This window comes from Phocoena phocoena, chromosome 10 (assembly GCF_963924675.1).
Source record: "Phocoena phocoena chromosome 10, mPhoPho1.1, whole genome shotgun sequence".
NCBI lineage: Eukaryota > Metazoa > Chordata > Mammalia > Artiodactyla > Phocoenidae > Phocoena > Phocoena phocoena.
The window spans coordinates 39089820-39106903 of record NC_089228.1 but is presented as its reverse complement, the minus strand read 5'-3'; the positions used below and the strand labels follow the sequence as shown (position 1 = coordinate 39106903).

Here is a 17084-nt window from a genome sequence, read left to right as displayed (position 1 = left end):
TAGTTAGGTCAGAAGATAAAATCAAGAAAATCTCTCAATGTAAAGCCAACATGCAGGCAAAAAGTGTATGTGAAAAAACAGAGACATGGAGGTTCAAGCCAGAGATCCAGCATTTACTAGGATTTGTGGGAAGTGAGAACAAAAAATTGAAGGAAAGAAAATATTAAAAAGTATAAGAAGGAAGTTTCCAGGAGCCAAAGAGAGGAGAGTCTTCATATTGAAAGGGTCTGTTCATTGCCCAGAAGAATAAAGAAAGACCCATTGCCAGAACTGTCCCTGTGAAATTTCAGAAAAACAAGGATAGACAGAAAACTCTAAAAGTTTCCATAAAGATATATCAGGTCTTCTAAAAGAAATGGGAATCAGATGTCTCAGCAGCAGCAGTTACAACCAGAAGACAGTGGAGCAATGGCCTTCAAAGTCCTGAGGGAAAATAGTTCTGAATCTAGCATTCTGTCCTTGAAAAATAAACTTGTTTTCAGATGTGCAACGACTCCCAGAATTTACGTCCCTTGTACCTTTTCTGAAGTAGTTACTTCAAGATGAAAATCAAAAAACAGAAAAATAAAATTGAAGAAATGATTGAGGACTTACCTGGTGGTGCAGTAGTTAAGAATCCACCTGCCAATGCAGGGGACACAGGTTTGAGCCCTGGTCTGGGAAGATCCCACATGCTGCAGAGCTAGTAAGCCCGTGTGCCACAACTACTGAGCCTGCGCTCTAGAGCCCACGAGCCACAACTACTGAGTCCACGTGCCACGTGTTCCTAGAGCCTGTGCTCCACAACAAAGAGAAGCCACCGCAATGAGAAGCCTGTGGGCCGCAAAGAAGAGTAGCCCCCATTTGCTTCAATTAGAGAAAGCCCGCGTGCAGCAATGAAAACCCAAAGCAGCCAAAAAATAATTAATTAATTAATTTTAAAAAAGAAATGATTGAACTAACCTAGTAGTCCAGTGAAAAGTCTCTTGTTCAGCTGTGTAACAGGCCTGGAAAATGGTCAGCCCAGATTGGAACAGAAACTTGGTGCGATCCAAGAAAAATTTCTTCAGGAATAGGAGTGAGGTGGATTCCAGCAACAGATAGAATGAAGAAACTGGAAGATGGGTGGGATGTGGTGAAGAAACCATAGGTCTCTTCACAAGGGGCAAGGGAAATAGAATTCCCATGCAAAGCAGAAAAACTACACACAAAAAAATCACAAGCCAAATAAATATAAAGCAAACCCTCCTTATGGCACAAGTATGAGTGATTGGCAGCAACTAATAATGATAATGTATTTGTGCCTGATGTACAAACATTCTTCTTTGAGTGGGCCAAGGATTGTGACATTGGAAGCTCAGGGTAGAAAATGCAATTCTGGCCCTGTAAACAATGACTTAAAATTACAAAGGCTACAGATAGAGGAACTGAAAATAGTGATTTTAATATCAAAAAGTTGGGGCTTGGATGGGAGTGGGTAGCGAGTGGTATAAGTAAGCTAAGTCTGGTAGAGAATTATGGGCCTACTCAGCGATGTTGGTAACAACCAGAAGAACCCAGACAAATGACTGGGAGAGATTTCTCCTGGATGGGAAGACTGGGAGGATGGGGGTGGGGCAGGACAGAGAGGCAGGTATTGTTCCTTTTCATCAAAGTGCTTTTTATGAACCATTTGATTTATTTTTTGTTCAGTGGTAATTGGGATAGGTAAAGAATTTGTTGATTCCCAATAAAAGAAGTATTTCTGAGTGTCTTCTGTTGTCTTAACTTTTAGATAGATGCTAGGAAAGATGGGGAAAAAATAGTTTAACCTCTACCATAAAATAAAGATCTCTTTGCCTTTAGTTTCTGTCTCCTCCTTTTTTAGAATGGTGAGAAAGAAAGGAGGTATAAATAAATAAAACCTTTTCTACTTCTATTTCATATTTTCTGATATACCCCACTGAAAGCACCATTTTATTTTGCTCTCTTGAAAAACTTGATTTCTCCAGATTCCAGCCTGAACTCTTCTTTCCTGTTGCTCCTCTGCCTAATGTTTGATTTTTGCCTCCTCAAACCTCCTGTCAGCATCTCTGCCGTTCGTGTCACCCTCAGAAGGCTTCTCAGCCCGCCATTTTTTTCTTTTTTTTTTTTAACCCTCCCTTCTGGAGCTGTATCTGGCCTCTCCAGCTAGATTGTGTACCCCCTGAGGGCTTGGAAGGCTTTGGTGCCTGCCTGGGCTCTGGAGGAGGCTGTGGATTTGCAGTGGCTTGAGATTAGACCATAGGAGACGGGCAGAGGGTTACATTAGCATATAGGACCTAGTACTGGCACAGGTATTGTTCTAGGTGCTTAGGTATGACAGAGAAGGAAAGTGTTCTTAAAAACCTCTTCCCTCAGAGAGGAGCTTCTATTCTGTTGGAGGTTTACATAAACATAAAAGTTATAAAAATGTGATGTATGTTTTGAGCATAGCTAACAACAGCAGTCAGTGGCTCTGCCTTTGAAATATGCTGTTGGTGTTTGTGGCTTTGTCACTAAGATATGCTAGCCTATGAGGTGTCCTCTGGAGAAGAGAGATGACCTAGCTGGAACTGCCTAGAGGTATTTGGTATTCCCTCTCCTTTGTCTCCTCACAATAGCAGTAGTTGGAGAAGACAGCATTGTTTGAAATCACTTACGGACAAGATGGGTTTATAGCTGCAGGAATATGGTAGGATACTTGGCTTTTAGTCCTACTATGTGTAGTTCATTGGCTATCAGCTCCTATCTGCATTTCTTTTGGTTGTGGTTACTGGATATGACCTTGGTTCACTGAAGTTACAATCATCCAGTCTATATATAGCATCCCCCTAGAAAACTGTTAGAATTCTAGAAGGGGCTGTAATCAGCCTTTTGTACTAAGTATTTCCCAGAAGATTTTCATTGAAATGCAAACCTAAAAGATATGCTGGCTGGGATTTACTTCACAATAATCTAGAGGGTAGGGGATAGGTAGGGTGCAGATACAGTGGACCTGGCCATGAGTTGATGTTGGAGCTGGGTGATGGGTACATGGGTTTCATTATAGTCTTCACTTATATAGATGCTTGGAATTTTTCATAATAAAAAAATTACCCTCATGGTCAAGAAATGGATGACTTTCGTATTTTTGCTTTATTGTATTTTTCATAAATAACTTTAGTAAGGTCTTTAGGTGTTTTTGGTATTGATTTTAATGATAAGAGACCATAACAGGACTAAATTAAGGATAGACTGGAGAGAAATCTTCAAATTTGTGTTTATTAATCAGAGTTTTTAAAGCACTTGTAATACATGGGTGCCTCAATTACAAGTCAGCCCTCCCTCCACGGAGAGAAAGTAAAGGAAGCAAAGTTACACTCGGGTGCCTGAGAGCTGACCTTTTAGAGGCTGAGAGTATGAAGGTGTGAAGTATGGGAGAAGTGAAGGCCCACCACTTAAATTAGACTTTAGACCTTGCCTAAGGTCATAGGCACTCTGGGACCCTACTCCCACCACCACCACTGCTGATTTTGCCCCATTCTAGGCTGGTGTTCACCTACTCCTTTGTCTCTGTGCTTTAACCTTCTTTCTCTTATTCCTTCAGTACTTTCTTGCCTCACCCTCTACCCTCCAAGACCAAAATCCATACATCTTGATCTCCTTAGGCTAGTTTTCCTGTATCATGTCCCTTCCTACCCTAGGCCCAGAAGCTGGCCAACAATTCACTCTTTTCCTTCATCTCTGCTTTTTAGTGAATGACCACTAGTGTTTGTTGACAAATGTGATTGGACCATGAAGTGGCTTAACAACAGGCTGAGGCATGGAGACCCATTCATGTAGCCTTAAAAGATTTCAGGCAGTTGGCAAGTAAGAATTCTAAATAAAAATTGAAACTACCACCTGTATTTTTTCAGGCCGTTGATGCTCACTGCCATCAGCTGCATCCTCCCTATGGCACTGGTAAGTGTGGGAAGGGCTGGTGACAATTTTGGTGGGCTGCTGAATTTCTTTTTTCTGGGGGAAAAAAATCTATCTGCAAGCTGTGTTATTAACTTGTCCCCAAGGGCTGGACAGCTTGAACCAGCTACAGGAGACTAAAAAGATGAAGAAGCAACTGACCATGTTCAGGGGTTTCCTTGGGGAACTGTTGACAGGAATGGAGGCTATTCAGTATGTGCTTTGATCCTTACATAAAATTAGCATGTCCTGTGCATTATTTTGAATAATAAATATACAGGTTCTCTGGGATATCAAGTAATGACTTGTTAAATCTCCTGAAATTCTGAAGACATTTTTCCCAAAGATAGATGTTGGCGATGTATTGAAAGAGTCCAGAATATTGTATGTACTTATCGTTTCCTTCAGTAGCAGGATTTACCTCCCTCTAGTATTTTAAGTTCTTTGTGGTCAGGGGATCAAAAATGTTCCAATGATTAAGTTATAAAATTCTGATAAGAGACTTACTTGAATTTTTATCGGGGAAGGGTTTGGTGGAAACCAGAAAAGAAATGTGTGGCTCTCATTTACTAACAGACTTCAGGTGGACTTAGGGTCCTGTGATTTGAAAAATAATTTCACCACAGTCAGCTTTCTGCTCAGGGACCTAATAGGGAAAATACATACAATGAAATTGAAACATAGAGTGGGGCAGCAAGTTATAGGAATGCTAAAAGAATGCTAAAATATAACCCAATAACCAGATTGCTGCTGGAGTTGCCTTATCTAAGTTCCTGTAATCCTGCATCTGTCTCCTTGTAATGAGTGGGTCAGAGGCCACATAGATCCAGAAGTTTTATCTTATCAAGGTGGTCTCCATTCCAAGTTGACAGGCTGATGTTTACACTATTTCATTTCTCTAGTCTCTGAAGCCCTTAGATCATGGAATAAAAGTGCCTCCAGACAATATCTAACGAAGTGCTGAGGTTGTAGACGTTGTGTGCTGTTAACCATGTCAGGAACTGCTTGCTGATAACAGCAGTTAAAATATTCATGTATACTTCATTACATCTCTGTGAGAAAATCTTAGCATCATTGGCTCATATCCTGGATTTTCCCCCTCAGGTCCAACTCCTACCCACCCACCCCCCAAAGCCCTGCTTATGAAGCCAGGATAGAATTGTGTGCACGCTTTATATATTCTTTGTTAAAAAACAGAAAGGAGAACTTAACTCCCCAGCAGCTGTCTAGTCCTTTAGGTATCTGTGAACAGGTGGTAACTGCTGAACATGTTTTGAGGGCCTCTATCTGGGAAATACCTTCTTAAGTGTCTCTCCCAAACATTATGGAGGATGACAGAAGTTTGCCTGCAACCTTTGGGAAGTAGTGATGTCCGGCAGCAAAGTCCTTTTTGACATGCATGTAGCCAAGTGCTTCCTGAAATAAAGATCAGAAAACCATCTAAGGGTGTTGAGATTGTAAATATAATGGCAAAACAAAGCCAAATTGAATTGGCAATACAGAGCAATGTCCAGGGTGGATGACAACAGAGGTGACCCCACAGTCCTTTCAAGCTGGAGAGAAAGCTCTACAGAGTCTTCTGACCCATTGTGGGTCAGGTTTGAGGGCACAGGGAATGAGGGAAAAAAGGCAAGGAAGATGGGCTACACTTGGCCTCTGTTCTGACCTCATCTTTGACTCTGAAAACCTTCTCTAGACCACCCAGGGATGTGAGGGCACCCTTCAGTCTTTGATGAACTTTATACCACTAATTGCCCTCCCTCCCCCACTTTGATCATTCACACTCCCTTCCCCAACTCCCTGGGGAAAATGAGAGAGAAGTTCTTATCTTTGGGGCTTAGGTTCACACTGACCAAGGCTTAGGCACAAATCCAATTGCTCAGAGACAGGCCAAGGAGTGAGAGGAAGGCAGGCCTGAGAGTTGTGCCCTGTGGAACAGCAACAGTTTGAGCTGACAGGCCAAGGAGTGAGAGGAAGGCAGGCCTGAGAGTTGTGCCCTGTGGAACAGCAACAGTTTGAGCTGACAGACCGGGAGAAGAGCATCCAATGGAACACTAAGAAGGCTGGGTGTGGGAGGTTTAGAGGGAGCCATAGTGTTATGAAGTTATTGGCATTACAGACCTATTTATTCTAAAATTCACATTGCCTAATCGGTTAACCTTTGGTCAGAATTATGTTAAAAACTCTGAAGGGAAATTTTTCTGAAGGGAAAATTTTCATTTCGAAGAGTAAGTAAAAGATCAAAATGAACTATTTGATGCAGTAGTGTAAGGGTCAACCCTCCGTTGATTGTGACATTTGTTTATGCATATGATTGCCATTGAATTAAATTTGGCAAACTTTCCCTCCAACTTCATGGAAAATTTTAAATATACAAAGAAGTTTAAAGAATTGTACAGTGGACATCCATTTACATACCATCTAGATTATATAGTTGCTAACTTTTTGCTGCATTTACTTTATTATATATCTATCAGCTTTATTTTTTTTTTTTTTTTTTTTTTTTTTTTTTGTGGTACGCGGGCCTCATCACTGCTGTGGCCTGTCCCGTTGCGGAGCACGGGCTCCGGACGCGCAGGCTCATCAGCCATGGCTCACGGGCCCAGCCGCTCCACGGCATGTGGGATCTTCCCAGACCGGGGCACGAACCCGCGTCCCCTACATCGGCAGTCGGACTCTCAACCACTGCGCCACCAAGGAAGCCCCTATCAGCTTTATTTTTAAACAGCTTTATTGAAGTATTACTGACATTCCATTAAATTCATCCATTTTAAAGTGTACCGTTAGAAGAGTTTTAGTAAATGTAAACAAATATACAACCATCACCACAATCCAAGTTATAGAACATTTTCATCACCCAGAAAGTTCCCTTGTATCCATTTGTAGTTGGTCCCCACTCCCAGTCCCACCAAACTACTGATCATCTTACTGTCTGCATAGTTTTGCCTTTTCTAGAAATTTAATATAAACTGAATCATACAATATGTAGTCTTTTGTGTCTGGCTTCTTTCACTTAGCGTAATGTTTTCAAAGTTCATCCATGTTGTATCACATGTCAGTAATGCTTTCCTTTTATTGCCCAATGATGATTTTCCATTGCATAGATATATACTACATTTTGTTTATCCATTCATTCATCAGTTGATGAACATTTGGGTTGATTCCAGTTTTTGGCTATTATGAAATATGATGCTGTGATTGTTTATATCCAGGGTTTTATGTGGACATGTTCTCATTTCTCTTGGATAGATATCTAGCAGTGGGATTGCTAGGTCATATGGTAAATGTATGTTTAACATTTTAAGAATATGCCAAAATGTTTCCTGAGGTGACTCTACTATTTTACATTCCCACCAGCATTATATAAGTGTTGCAGGTTCTCCACATGCTTGCTAGCACTTAGTATCGTCAGTCTTCTGGATTATAATCATTCTAGTGAGTGTGAAGTAGTATCTTGTAGTTTTAATTTGCATTTCATTTCCCTAATGACTAGTAATATTGAGGATCTCTTCTTGTGTGTATCTGCTATTCATACTTTTTTTTGTGAAGTGTCTGTTCAAATCTTTTGCCCATTTTTGAAAAATTGGGGTGTTTGTCTTATTGAGTTGTATGAGTTCTTTATATGTTCTGAAATAAGTTTTTTATCAGGTATATGATTTGCAATTATTTTTTCTCCCATTTTGTGGCCTGTCTCTTCCATTTTCTTAATAACATCCTCTGAAGAGTAAACGTTTAATTTTGTTGAAGTCCAGTTTATCAGATTTTTTCTTTTAAGGATTGTGCTTTCAGTATCATATCTAAGAAATCTTTGCCTAAAACTAAGGTTGCAAAGATTTTCTTCTGTGTTTTCTTCTAGAAGTTTTATAGTTTTCAGTTTCATTTAAATCTGTGAACTATTTTGAGTTAATTTTTGTGTGACATGAACTAAACAGCTAAGTTCTATGTTTGTTTGTTTTGTATAATGATGTTCAGTTACTCCGGAATCGTTTGTTGAAGACTATCCTATCCTCCAATGAATTACATTGTGGAAATTAACCATAAATGTATGAGTTTACTTCTGGACTTTATCCTGTTCCATTGATCTATATGTCTGTCCTTAAGCCAGTACCCCACTGTCTCGATTACTGTAGCTTTATAGTAAGTCTTGAAGTCAGATGGTGTAAGTCCTCCAACTTTGCTCTTTCAAGATTGCTTTGGGGACTTCCCTGGCTGTCCAGTGGTTAAAACCCCTGCTTTGATTTTGATTAATTTTTAAAAATAAATTTATTTATTTTTGGCTGTGTTGGGTCTTCTTTGCTGCATGTGGGCCTTCTCTAGTTGTGGTGGGGGGGGCTACTCTTAGTTGTGGTGCACGTGGTTCTTATTGTGGTGGCTTCTCTTGTTGCGAAGCACAGGCCCTAGAGTGCATGGGCTTCAGTAGTTGTGGCGTGCGGGCTCAGTAGTTGTGGCTCATGGGCTCTAGAGCACAGGCTCAGTAGTTGTGGCACACGGGCTTAGTTGCTCTGCGGCATGTGGGATCTTCCTGGACCAGGGCTCAAACCCATGTTCCTGCATTGGCAGGCAGATTCTTAACCACTGTGCCACCAGGGAAGTCCCTGATTTTGATTAATTTTGATTGCTGTGTTCAGTCTATAGCTATGTTGTCCAGTATGGTAGCTGTGACCACATGTAGCCGTTGGGCACTGGAAATATGGCTAGTTTGGATTGGTATGTACTGTAATTCTGAATACAATGGACTTTGAAGATTTAGATGGAAAAAAGATGTAAAATATAGTTCATTAGTTTCTATGGATTAAAATAATATTTTAGATATATTGGGTTAAATAAAATATATTTATAAATAAATTTTAGTTTTCATTTGTTTGCTGCTATATAGAAATACTTTTGATTTTTATATATTGGCATTCTATTTTTTTATCTTACAAAATTTGTGAGTTCTACTAGTTTTGTAGATTCTTTTAGGATTTTCTGTGTAAATAGTCATTTTATTTAGGAATAGAGACAGATTTGCTTCTTTTTTTAATCTTTTATGTCTTTTGTGTGTGTGTTCTTTTTTTTTTTCCTTTCCTTATTGCCCTGGGTAGGGCTTTCATAATGTTAAGTGAAATGATGAGAGTGGTCATCCCTGCGATGTTCCTGATCTTAGCATTCACTATTTCATTATTGAGTATAATGTTTTCCATAGATGCCCTATATTAGATTCAGGCAGTTCCATTTTTCTTCCTAATTTGCTAAGAATTTTTGTCTTGAATGATTATTGAATTTTGTCAAATGAGTTTTCTTGCATCTACTGAAATGGTCATTTGGGTTTTTTCTGCCTTTATTTTGTTAATTCAGTGAATTGTCTTAGGAGTTTTCACATGTTAAATCAGCCTTTTTTATATTGCTGGATTTAATTTGCTAAAATATTTGGATTGATTTTTGTGTTTTTGTTCATAAGGCTTATCTGTAATTTTCTTTTTATATTTTTGTTAGGTTTTTATATCAGGGTTATGTTAGTCTCATAAGTGAGTTTGGAAGAAGTATTCCTTCCTGCTCTAGTTTCTGAAGTTTTTATTTAATATTAGTTTTGATAGAATTCACCAGTAAAAACTTTTGGGTCTGGCATTTTGTGAGAAATTTTTTTATCATGAATTCAATGTCTTTAATAGATATAGAGCTATTCAGTTTTTATTTTGTGTCAGTTTTGGTAAGTGGTTTTCAAGGAACTTGTCAATCTCATCTAAGATATCAAATTTATTAGCATTTGATTATTCATATTTTCTTATTTTCCTTTTAATACCTGTAAGATTTGTAGGGATAGTCCCTCTTATCACCCTTGTTATTGGCAATTTGTATTCTCTTTTTTTCTTAATTGTTCTAGCTAAAGTTTTTATCAACTTTATTGATTTTTTTAAAGAATCAACTTTTGGGGGCTTCCCTGGTGGCGCAGTGGTTGAGAGTCCGCCTGCCGATGCAGGGGACATGGGTTCGTACCCCGGTCCGGGAGGATCCCACATGCTGTGGAGCGGCTGGGCCTGGAGCCATGGCTGCTGAGCCTGTGCGTCTGGAGCCTGTGCTCCGCAATGGGAGAGGCCACAGCAGTGAGAGGCCCGCGTACCGCAAAAAAAAAAAAAAGAATCAACTTTTGGACTTTATTGATTTTCACTGTTTGTTTTGGATTTTATTTCTGTTTTTATCTTTTTTCTTCTTTTAACTTTGAGTTTTGTCATCTTTTTCTAGCTTCTTAAGGTAGGCCCTTATGTCATTGATTTTTGGACCTTTTATAGTATAAATACTTACATTTGTAAATTTCCCTCTTGGCATTATATTAGCTGCATCTCACAACTTTTATTATGTGGTATTTTCATTATCATTCGTTCAAAACATTTTCTAATTTTTCTTGTGATTTCTTCCTTGACACACAGGTTTTATAGAGGTATGTTCTTTAATTTCCAAATATTTGCTGTATAAGAAGAAGAAGGGCATGCTTGGCAGAGAACAGTCAGGGAGCCTCTTGGGGTTGCTGGAATCATTTGGTCTATTGCTGGACTCCTCAGGGCAGTGGTTCTGCAGTGAGTCCTAATGACTCTTGACTAACGCTTAAGGTTCATCTTGTCAGTACTGGAGAGCAGTGATGGGTTTTAAACAGGTTGGGACTGATCCTGGTAAGACGTGAAAGCTCTAAGAATAGTCTGTTATTGTAATTGTTACATGGAGGCTTTAGGAAACTCATCCTGGGGGCTGTGGGTGGCGGGGGGTGGGGGTGGCGGGCAGACAATAGACACTGGCTTGTCAGTATATAAGATACCTTTCCTTTGTCCAGGTGATAGTGAAGCCCTTCTGATGGAAGTGTTTAGGAGAGGCAGGACTAGAGATTGTGCAGTGGAATGGTGGTGATGGAAGAGGGTGGAGTGGTAAGGAAGAGGGCGACATAGAGGAAAATGCTGATGCAGGTGTAGGAGTATGATGTCTCCAATGACAAGATGGACATTCAGGAGGAAGAGCACATTTAGTGTACCTGAACAGGTTCTGCGAGACTCATCACAGAGACCAAGAGGGGTGTTATGTTTGTTGAATTTGGCGACAAGGGAGTTTATATTGCCTGGTACATGTGTATAAAGAATAGTATATCCACTGTCGGCAGTTCCAAATAGATTGAAATTCAGCAATTAAAATCAACATTTTGTCAAACTGTGAACCAAAATTGAATTCATATTGGCAGTTATACCCACTGAACTTTTGAAGTATTATATATATTTTCAAGCATGATTCTTGAGAATAGCTCTAACATTTTGGGGAGGAGGTGGGGGGATACGAAAACATCTTATTTCTGCTCTTGAGAGTCTTTGTTTAAATTCATCCTAACTATTCTTGCCTCATGGTCTTGTGAGTATCCAAAGTGGACACATTCCACCAGCTAAGGGTTTGCAGTTTAGACAGGGGTAATAGTCCCAGGCATGCTGGAAATAGTGACCTATTATTATTGAGAAGGGCCCTCTTTGACCCCTGTGATGGAGAGAATGGTGGACTCTATCTCTGTGGGGAGAAGCTCAGATTAATCTGTAATTACCTTGGGGTTCCAAATTTTGGGGCAAGAACTTCCTAGTTCTTAGTTTCTAGTCTTTTCCTCGATTAGACTCATAAATAAATAAGACTTTTAATCTTCTTATTACATATTGATCTAATGGAACCGCAAATTTGTTTTGAACATGACATGGTCATATGTGTTCCTTCCTAAGTCATTAGTTTTTTTGGCTGTCAGTAGTTATCACCTTGGACCCATTTTCCTTTTGGGAAAGGTTTGACCTCATTGTGAGTCCTTTTTGGGGGAGTTCCCTGGTTGCCTAGTGGTTAGGATTTGGGGCTTTCACCGCCATGGCCCGGGTTCAGTCCCTGGTCGGGGAACTGAGATCTCGCAAGCTGCATGGTGCAGGCAAAAATAAATAAATAAATCCATAAAAGAAAGCTTTAAGTCGTTCTTGATAATATGTAATCCTAACTACTAACCGGTTGTTAGTTGCTTGTCAAAACAGTCCAGCAAGAGTTCGTCTTGGTTCTGCTGGAAGATTTTTGTTCTCCACAATTGGACATATAAGAAGAGTGGAAGACTTTCCCCAGTTGTTAAGTGTTTATATATATATATTTATTTATTTATTTTATTTATTTTTATTTATGGCTGTGTTGTGTCTTTGTTTCTGCGTGCAGGCTTTCTCTAGTTGCGGCTAGCGGGGGCTACTCTTCATTGTGGTGCACAGGCTTCTCGTTGGAGTGGCTTCTCTTGTTGTGGACACGGGCTCTAGGTGCTCCTGTATGAAAACTCAGTCCAGTGAGCAGAGTACCAAGGTTCTGTGTGTTCTCTTGGCTCCCTAGGTTGAAGTGTGCTCCTTGTTTTTCCTTGATTCAGTAGCACCCTCGTGTTTTGCAGTGCTCTCTCTGGGTAGCCTTATCTAGGCCTCCAAACACATCCTAATCTTCTGACCCCCCGAGCCGGACTAGAAGATAAGGCCCCCTGGTGGTCCAGTGGTTAAGATTCTGTGTTTCACTGCTGGAGGCCTGGGTTCAGTTCCTGGTCAGGGAACTAAGATCTCACAAGCCTCACGGCCAAAAAGAAAAAGATTAGGCCCCCACCCGAGTCTTGATGTTCAGGGTTCTGTTTTGTAACTAGCTTACTCTCCTATTAACATTAAAATTAATATATGAACTACTTTCTGCGTCAGTAAACTTAGCTATGTAACATCCTTTTCAGGGACTGCATATCCTGTATCATTTCCTCAGAAAAAATTTACAGAGGTAGAATTGCTAGTTCAGTGCACCTTCTGAGGCTCCTTGATAGCCATAACCATTGTGCTTTAAAGGAGAATGTAGGGGCCAGAAAGACTGCCCAGAGACTTCTAAATTCTCCTTGCAATTAGGGCTCATTAGTTGCCGGGAAATTCAGAGATTTTAAACAGGGGTGTTTTTTGTTTGTTTTGTTTTTCTGGGTTTATACAAGAAGTCCAAGCCTGAGGTTTTCTACAAGTAACAGGCCTAACTAGAGGTGCACTTACCATGTATAGCCTCCTACAGCAGCTTGAGGAAACAAATCACATTAGGGAACCTAACAGCTCTTTTTCTTAAATTGGATGCTGGGTCGTTATTTACTGTAGATAGGATGGTTTCGCATAAGTTTCAAATCAAACTAATTTCTTTGAAGGGTCGTTAATGAAAACAAAGATCGAAAAATCAAGAGATCCAAGAAATCACTAAGGCTATAAGAGTCTGAACTTAAAAGATGAAACAGAGAACCAAGAGGAAGAATTTGAAAGTCAAGCCTGGGCCTGCAATAGAGATGAATGTATGCATTTCTCAAAATGCAGAGCACTCTGAAAGAAACTACATTATAATTTGATTTCTTTTTTTTTTTCTTTCTAGGTATCTCATTCAGTTGCTAAACTTATATTAGTTAATTTCCACTGGCAAGTCGCAGAGATAATGGACAGGTAAGGTGTTTGGGGGAGGAAGAAGAGATGGCATTGCCCATAGCTCCTCTCTCTGCCTACCCGCCCAGTGATGATTATTGTTTATGTTTTGGAGAATGTCCTTACAGTGTTCAGATTATATTTTTAAAACACTGGATCATAGTATATAGCCTTTTTTTTCTCAGTATATGGTGAACATTTTCCCATGTTTTCAGCATATTCTTTCTACCCCAGTTTTAATGCTGGCACAGTATTTTATTATATAGATGTTCCATACTTTTCCAAACCCCTGTTGTTGTACAGTGAAGTTAGGTCAAATTTTTTATGCCATTGTTAATTTTTAATCAGTGCCCTTCTAGATAACACTTGACAGTATCTCCAGTTATTTCTTTCAGACACATCAAGTGAGAAATACATCATGACATAGTGCATATTACCTTCAGAGAAAAGGTCAGCTAGTTTACCCCGCACTTCCAGAACCAGAGCCCTTGAGGCACACAGCTTGGAGTCTCAGGTGTCCTGGAAGTTGTCAGGAGGAGGGGTTCCTCCTCCTTACACATCCTCTAAGGGGGTTCCTCTAAGAGGCATGTGCTTCTGTCTAGCTCAGGGTTTCTTATCCTAAGCACTGTTGATGTGTTGGGCTAGATAACTCTTTGTTGTGAAGGGACTGTTCTGTGAATTGTAGGAGGTTTGGAAGAATCTCCGGGGTCTACCTACTAGAAGTCCATAAATCAAAAATGCCTCCGGACTGCCAGCTAACTCCTGGAGAACAAAACTGCTCCTGCTGAGCAGTGCACTGGTCACTACCCCTGCTCTTTCACACCACAGTGAGTCTTCTTTCTCTGTATGGTGTGATTCTGTTGATTGGCAGAGGAAGATCATTATGCCTTTCCTTCTCTAGGCTAAGAAGGCCAAACTAGCCAGAGCAGCCCAGCCTGATCAGGAAAGAGCAAATGCATTCCTGGTTCACTAACTGCACTCTCACTGTCTATACTGAAGAGCTGAATACAGTTAGGTAGACTTCCAGATGAACTTCCCTGTCTGCACTGCTATCCAAAACTCTTGAACCACATAGGTTCCGGTAATGGGTATCTAGCACTGTCCAAACTCTCTAGCCTAACTTGGTGATGGAGACAATTTGGATAGCTATAAAGATACTAAGCATAGTAGTGTGAGAACTAGGAATAAAAATTAAAGTAGGCATTCTGACTAGGCAGAGTAAGGAAATCGTGTATATGAGATATAGTTCTTCCCTGCTCAGATTCCCGGTGTCTTGGTAATGTGATTACCTGGACTTTGTGTGGCACTTTTATTGCCACATGATAACTGTTTTTATTTTTAAATGTATTTATGCCATACCTCATTCCAGAAAGGAATTAAATTATTATGAAATTTTTTTTCCCAAAGATGTGTGAGTGTGCACTCACATGCCATATGTATGATGTATATAGGTTTTAAAGATAAATAAAGCAAACAAAGAAACCCTCTGACCTTTACTCAGAAACCTCTGATGGCAATCCCTACCTGGCTACAATCCCTTCCTTCTCCAGGGCGACCAGTACCTTGAATTCGGTATTGATCATTTTCTTATTTATTCTTAAATTATATATCTTTTAGTTTTGTATGGTTTTAGAACTTTACAGGCATGGAATCATATCATATGTATTCTTCAACTTTTTAAATTAACAAGTTTGAACATCATGACATCTTATCCGTCCTCCTGTCAAAAACTATTTGTGAGCTTTTAGTTTTTTGCTGTTAAAAATAATGCAACTCTGAAAACTGTTGTACATGACTTATAGTGTCACATAATTTTTCTAGGGTTAAGTACAGAAAGTGAATTGCTCGTCTGTAGAGTATGTGTTACTTCAGCTTTACTAGATAATGCCAAAATGTTGTCCAAAGTGATTGTACCATGTTATATACCCACTAGTGGTGTATGAGTGTCAGAATTAAAGTTTTACAGTCTGGTGGGTGTAAATGGCATCTGGTTGTCTTTAATTTCAATGTCCAGGTTATTAAGGAGGTTGATCATTTTTTCCTATGTGATTTGTGCTTCTTCTTCTGTGAAATGCCTGTTATGTCTTTTGCCCATTTTTCTAATTGTTGTTTTTCATTTCAAATGGACGTTTAGGAGTTTTTGTTTTGTTTATTCTGAATATCAGTTCTTTACCAGTTGTATATGTATTGAATTATCTTTCAGTTTATAGCTTGGCTTTTCACTTTATCTTGTCTTCTGATGAACTGAAGTTTTTTTGGCTTGCGGGATCTCAGTTTCCTGACCAGGGATTGAACGTGGGCTACAGCAGTGAAAGCCTAGAATCCTGACCACTAGACTACCAGGGAATTCCCTGAATTGAAGTTCTTAAATGTAGCATACAGAGTTTTCCTTTATGCTTTGCTTTTTCTGTGTCTTGAAGATATCCTTTCCTATTCTGAAGACATAGAGATATTTGCTTGTAATTCCAGAAAGGGACTTAAAGCAGATATGGTCCTTCATAAGTATTTTTCTTATAGTTGAGTGCCTTTAGGACAGAGTTGTTATTCTTATACCAATTGAGAGCTAAAAAAATTGAAAAAGCAGAAAGTATTTGTAGTAAGGTAAAAAGCCAGCTTGGTTTTGCGAGAAGGTAGTTAAAAGACAAAGACACTTTAGTGTGACTGCAACACATGTTGGTCTATCCTGTTTTTGTTCAGAAGTAAAACTATTTGTCTTCAGGTTCTGATTCCCTTTACTTCTGCTTTTTGTTTTGTAGATACAAGTCTAATTGTGCTCAACTGCTCGTTGAGGCTCGAGTTCAGCCCAATCCGTCAAAACATGTGAGTGCCTCCTCCTTGAATAAGGCTTCTCCTGTTGCCCGTGGCTCTTTCTGTGGCTCACATTGTTATTGAGAACCATCTTGCCTTGTTTGTAGTGCAGTATGCCCATGATATTTGTTCCAGCATAGGCCTAAATCTTCCATTTCCATTATAGTTTGGAAATTTTCCTCATAGATGAGGAGTGAATCATTGCCTGCCCTCTCCAGCCTCACCTTTTTCCTTGCACTTACATACAGCCTGTACTCTGTTCCTGCTGTGTTCTTGGTGTTCCCACTCACCACATGCCTCTTTGACTCTGCTTGTGCCTTCCCTGGTCTGGAATGTCCAGATTCTGTCCCCATCTCTGCTTGTGGAAATGGAACTCATCTTTAGAGACCCACATCCAAGCCATCTCTCACAAAACCTATCTCCTGGGACCACTCCCCTCCAAACTCCTCTAATTATATCTTTAAACCTTTACGTGTATGTTGTAGTAATTCACTCATATCTTTTCAGCTCCCCTACTAGACTGTAAGTGCTTTTTAAGTTTAGGAATCAATGTATAGCAATTTCCTCTGTATCTGAGAGTTCAGTCAGCATTTGTCAAATGAATGAGGGCCATGTTAAAAGCACTCTCAGGAGGGAGAATTGGGGCTCAGATCACCACATAACTTCTTCAGTCTCTTAGGAGAAAATTTCTAGGAGAATACTGGACAAACATGAGAATACGGTCCTTTTCCTCAAGTTATTTTTTGTATTCCCAGTAAACTAACATGAACCTAATGTTAAACATATAGTGGACTTTTTCATTGGTTAGTGTTTTTGGCTGGGGTCCCCAGATTGTCTTTGCCAGTTTGTGTAGCATGGTATGGATTCTGGAGTTTAAGCTTTACAGTTATTTGCCCACAAACTAGAAGAGTTTCTTCC

General features: G+C 39.7%; 1 protein-coding gene across 2 annotated transcripts in view; it reads left to right on the top strand.

Annotated features, from left to right (window-relative positions):
• ARIH2 (ariadne RBR E3 ubiquitin protein ligase 2) overlaps positions 1–17084 on the top strand; it is a 45551-nt gene that overhangs the window by 15327 nt on the left and 13140 nt on the right. Inside the window, exons 1-3 of one of the 2 annotated variants that reach the window (XM_065885077.1) lie at positions 3883–3921; positions 13312–13379; positions 16115–16178. In XM_065885077.1, coding sequence (XP_065741149.1) covers positions 3883–3921; positions 13312–13379; positions 16115–16178 — 171 coding nt within the window. Of the gene's footprint in view, positions 1–3882; positions 3922–13311; positions 13380–16114; positions 16179–17084 lie in introns of those variants that run through there. The other variant, XM_065885075.1, reaches the window with a different exon arrangement.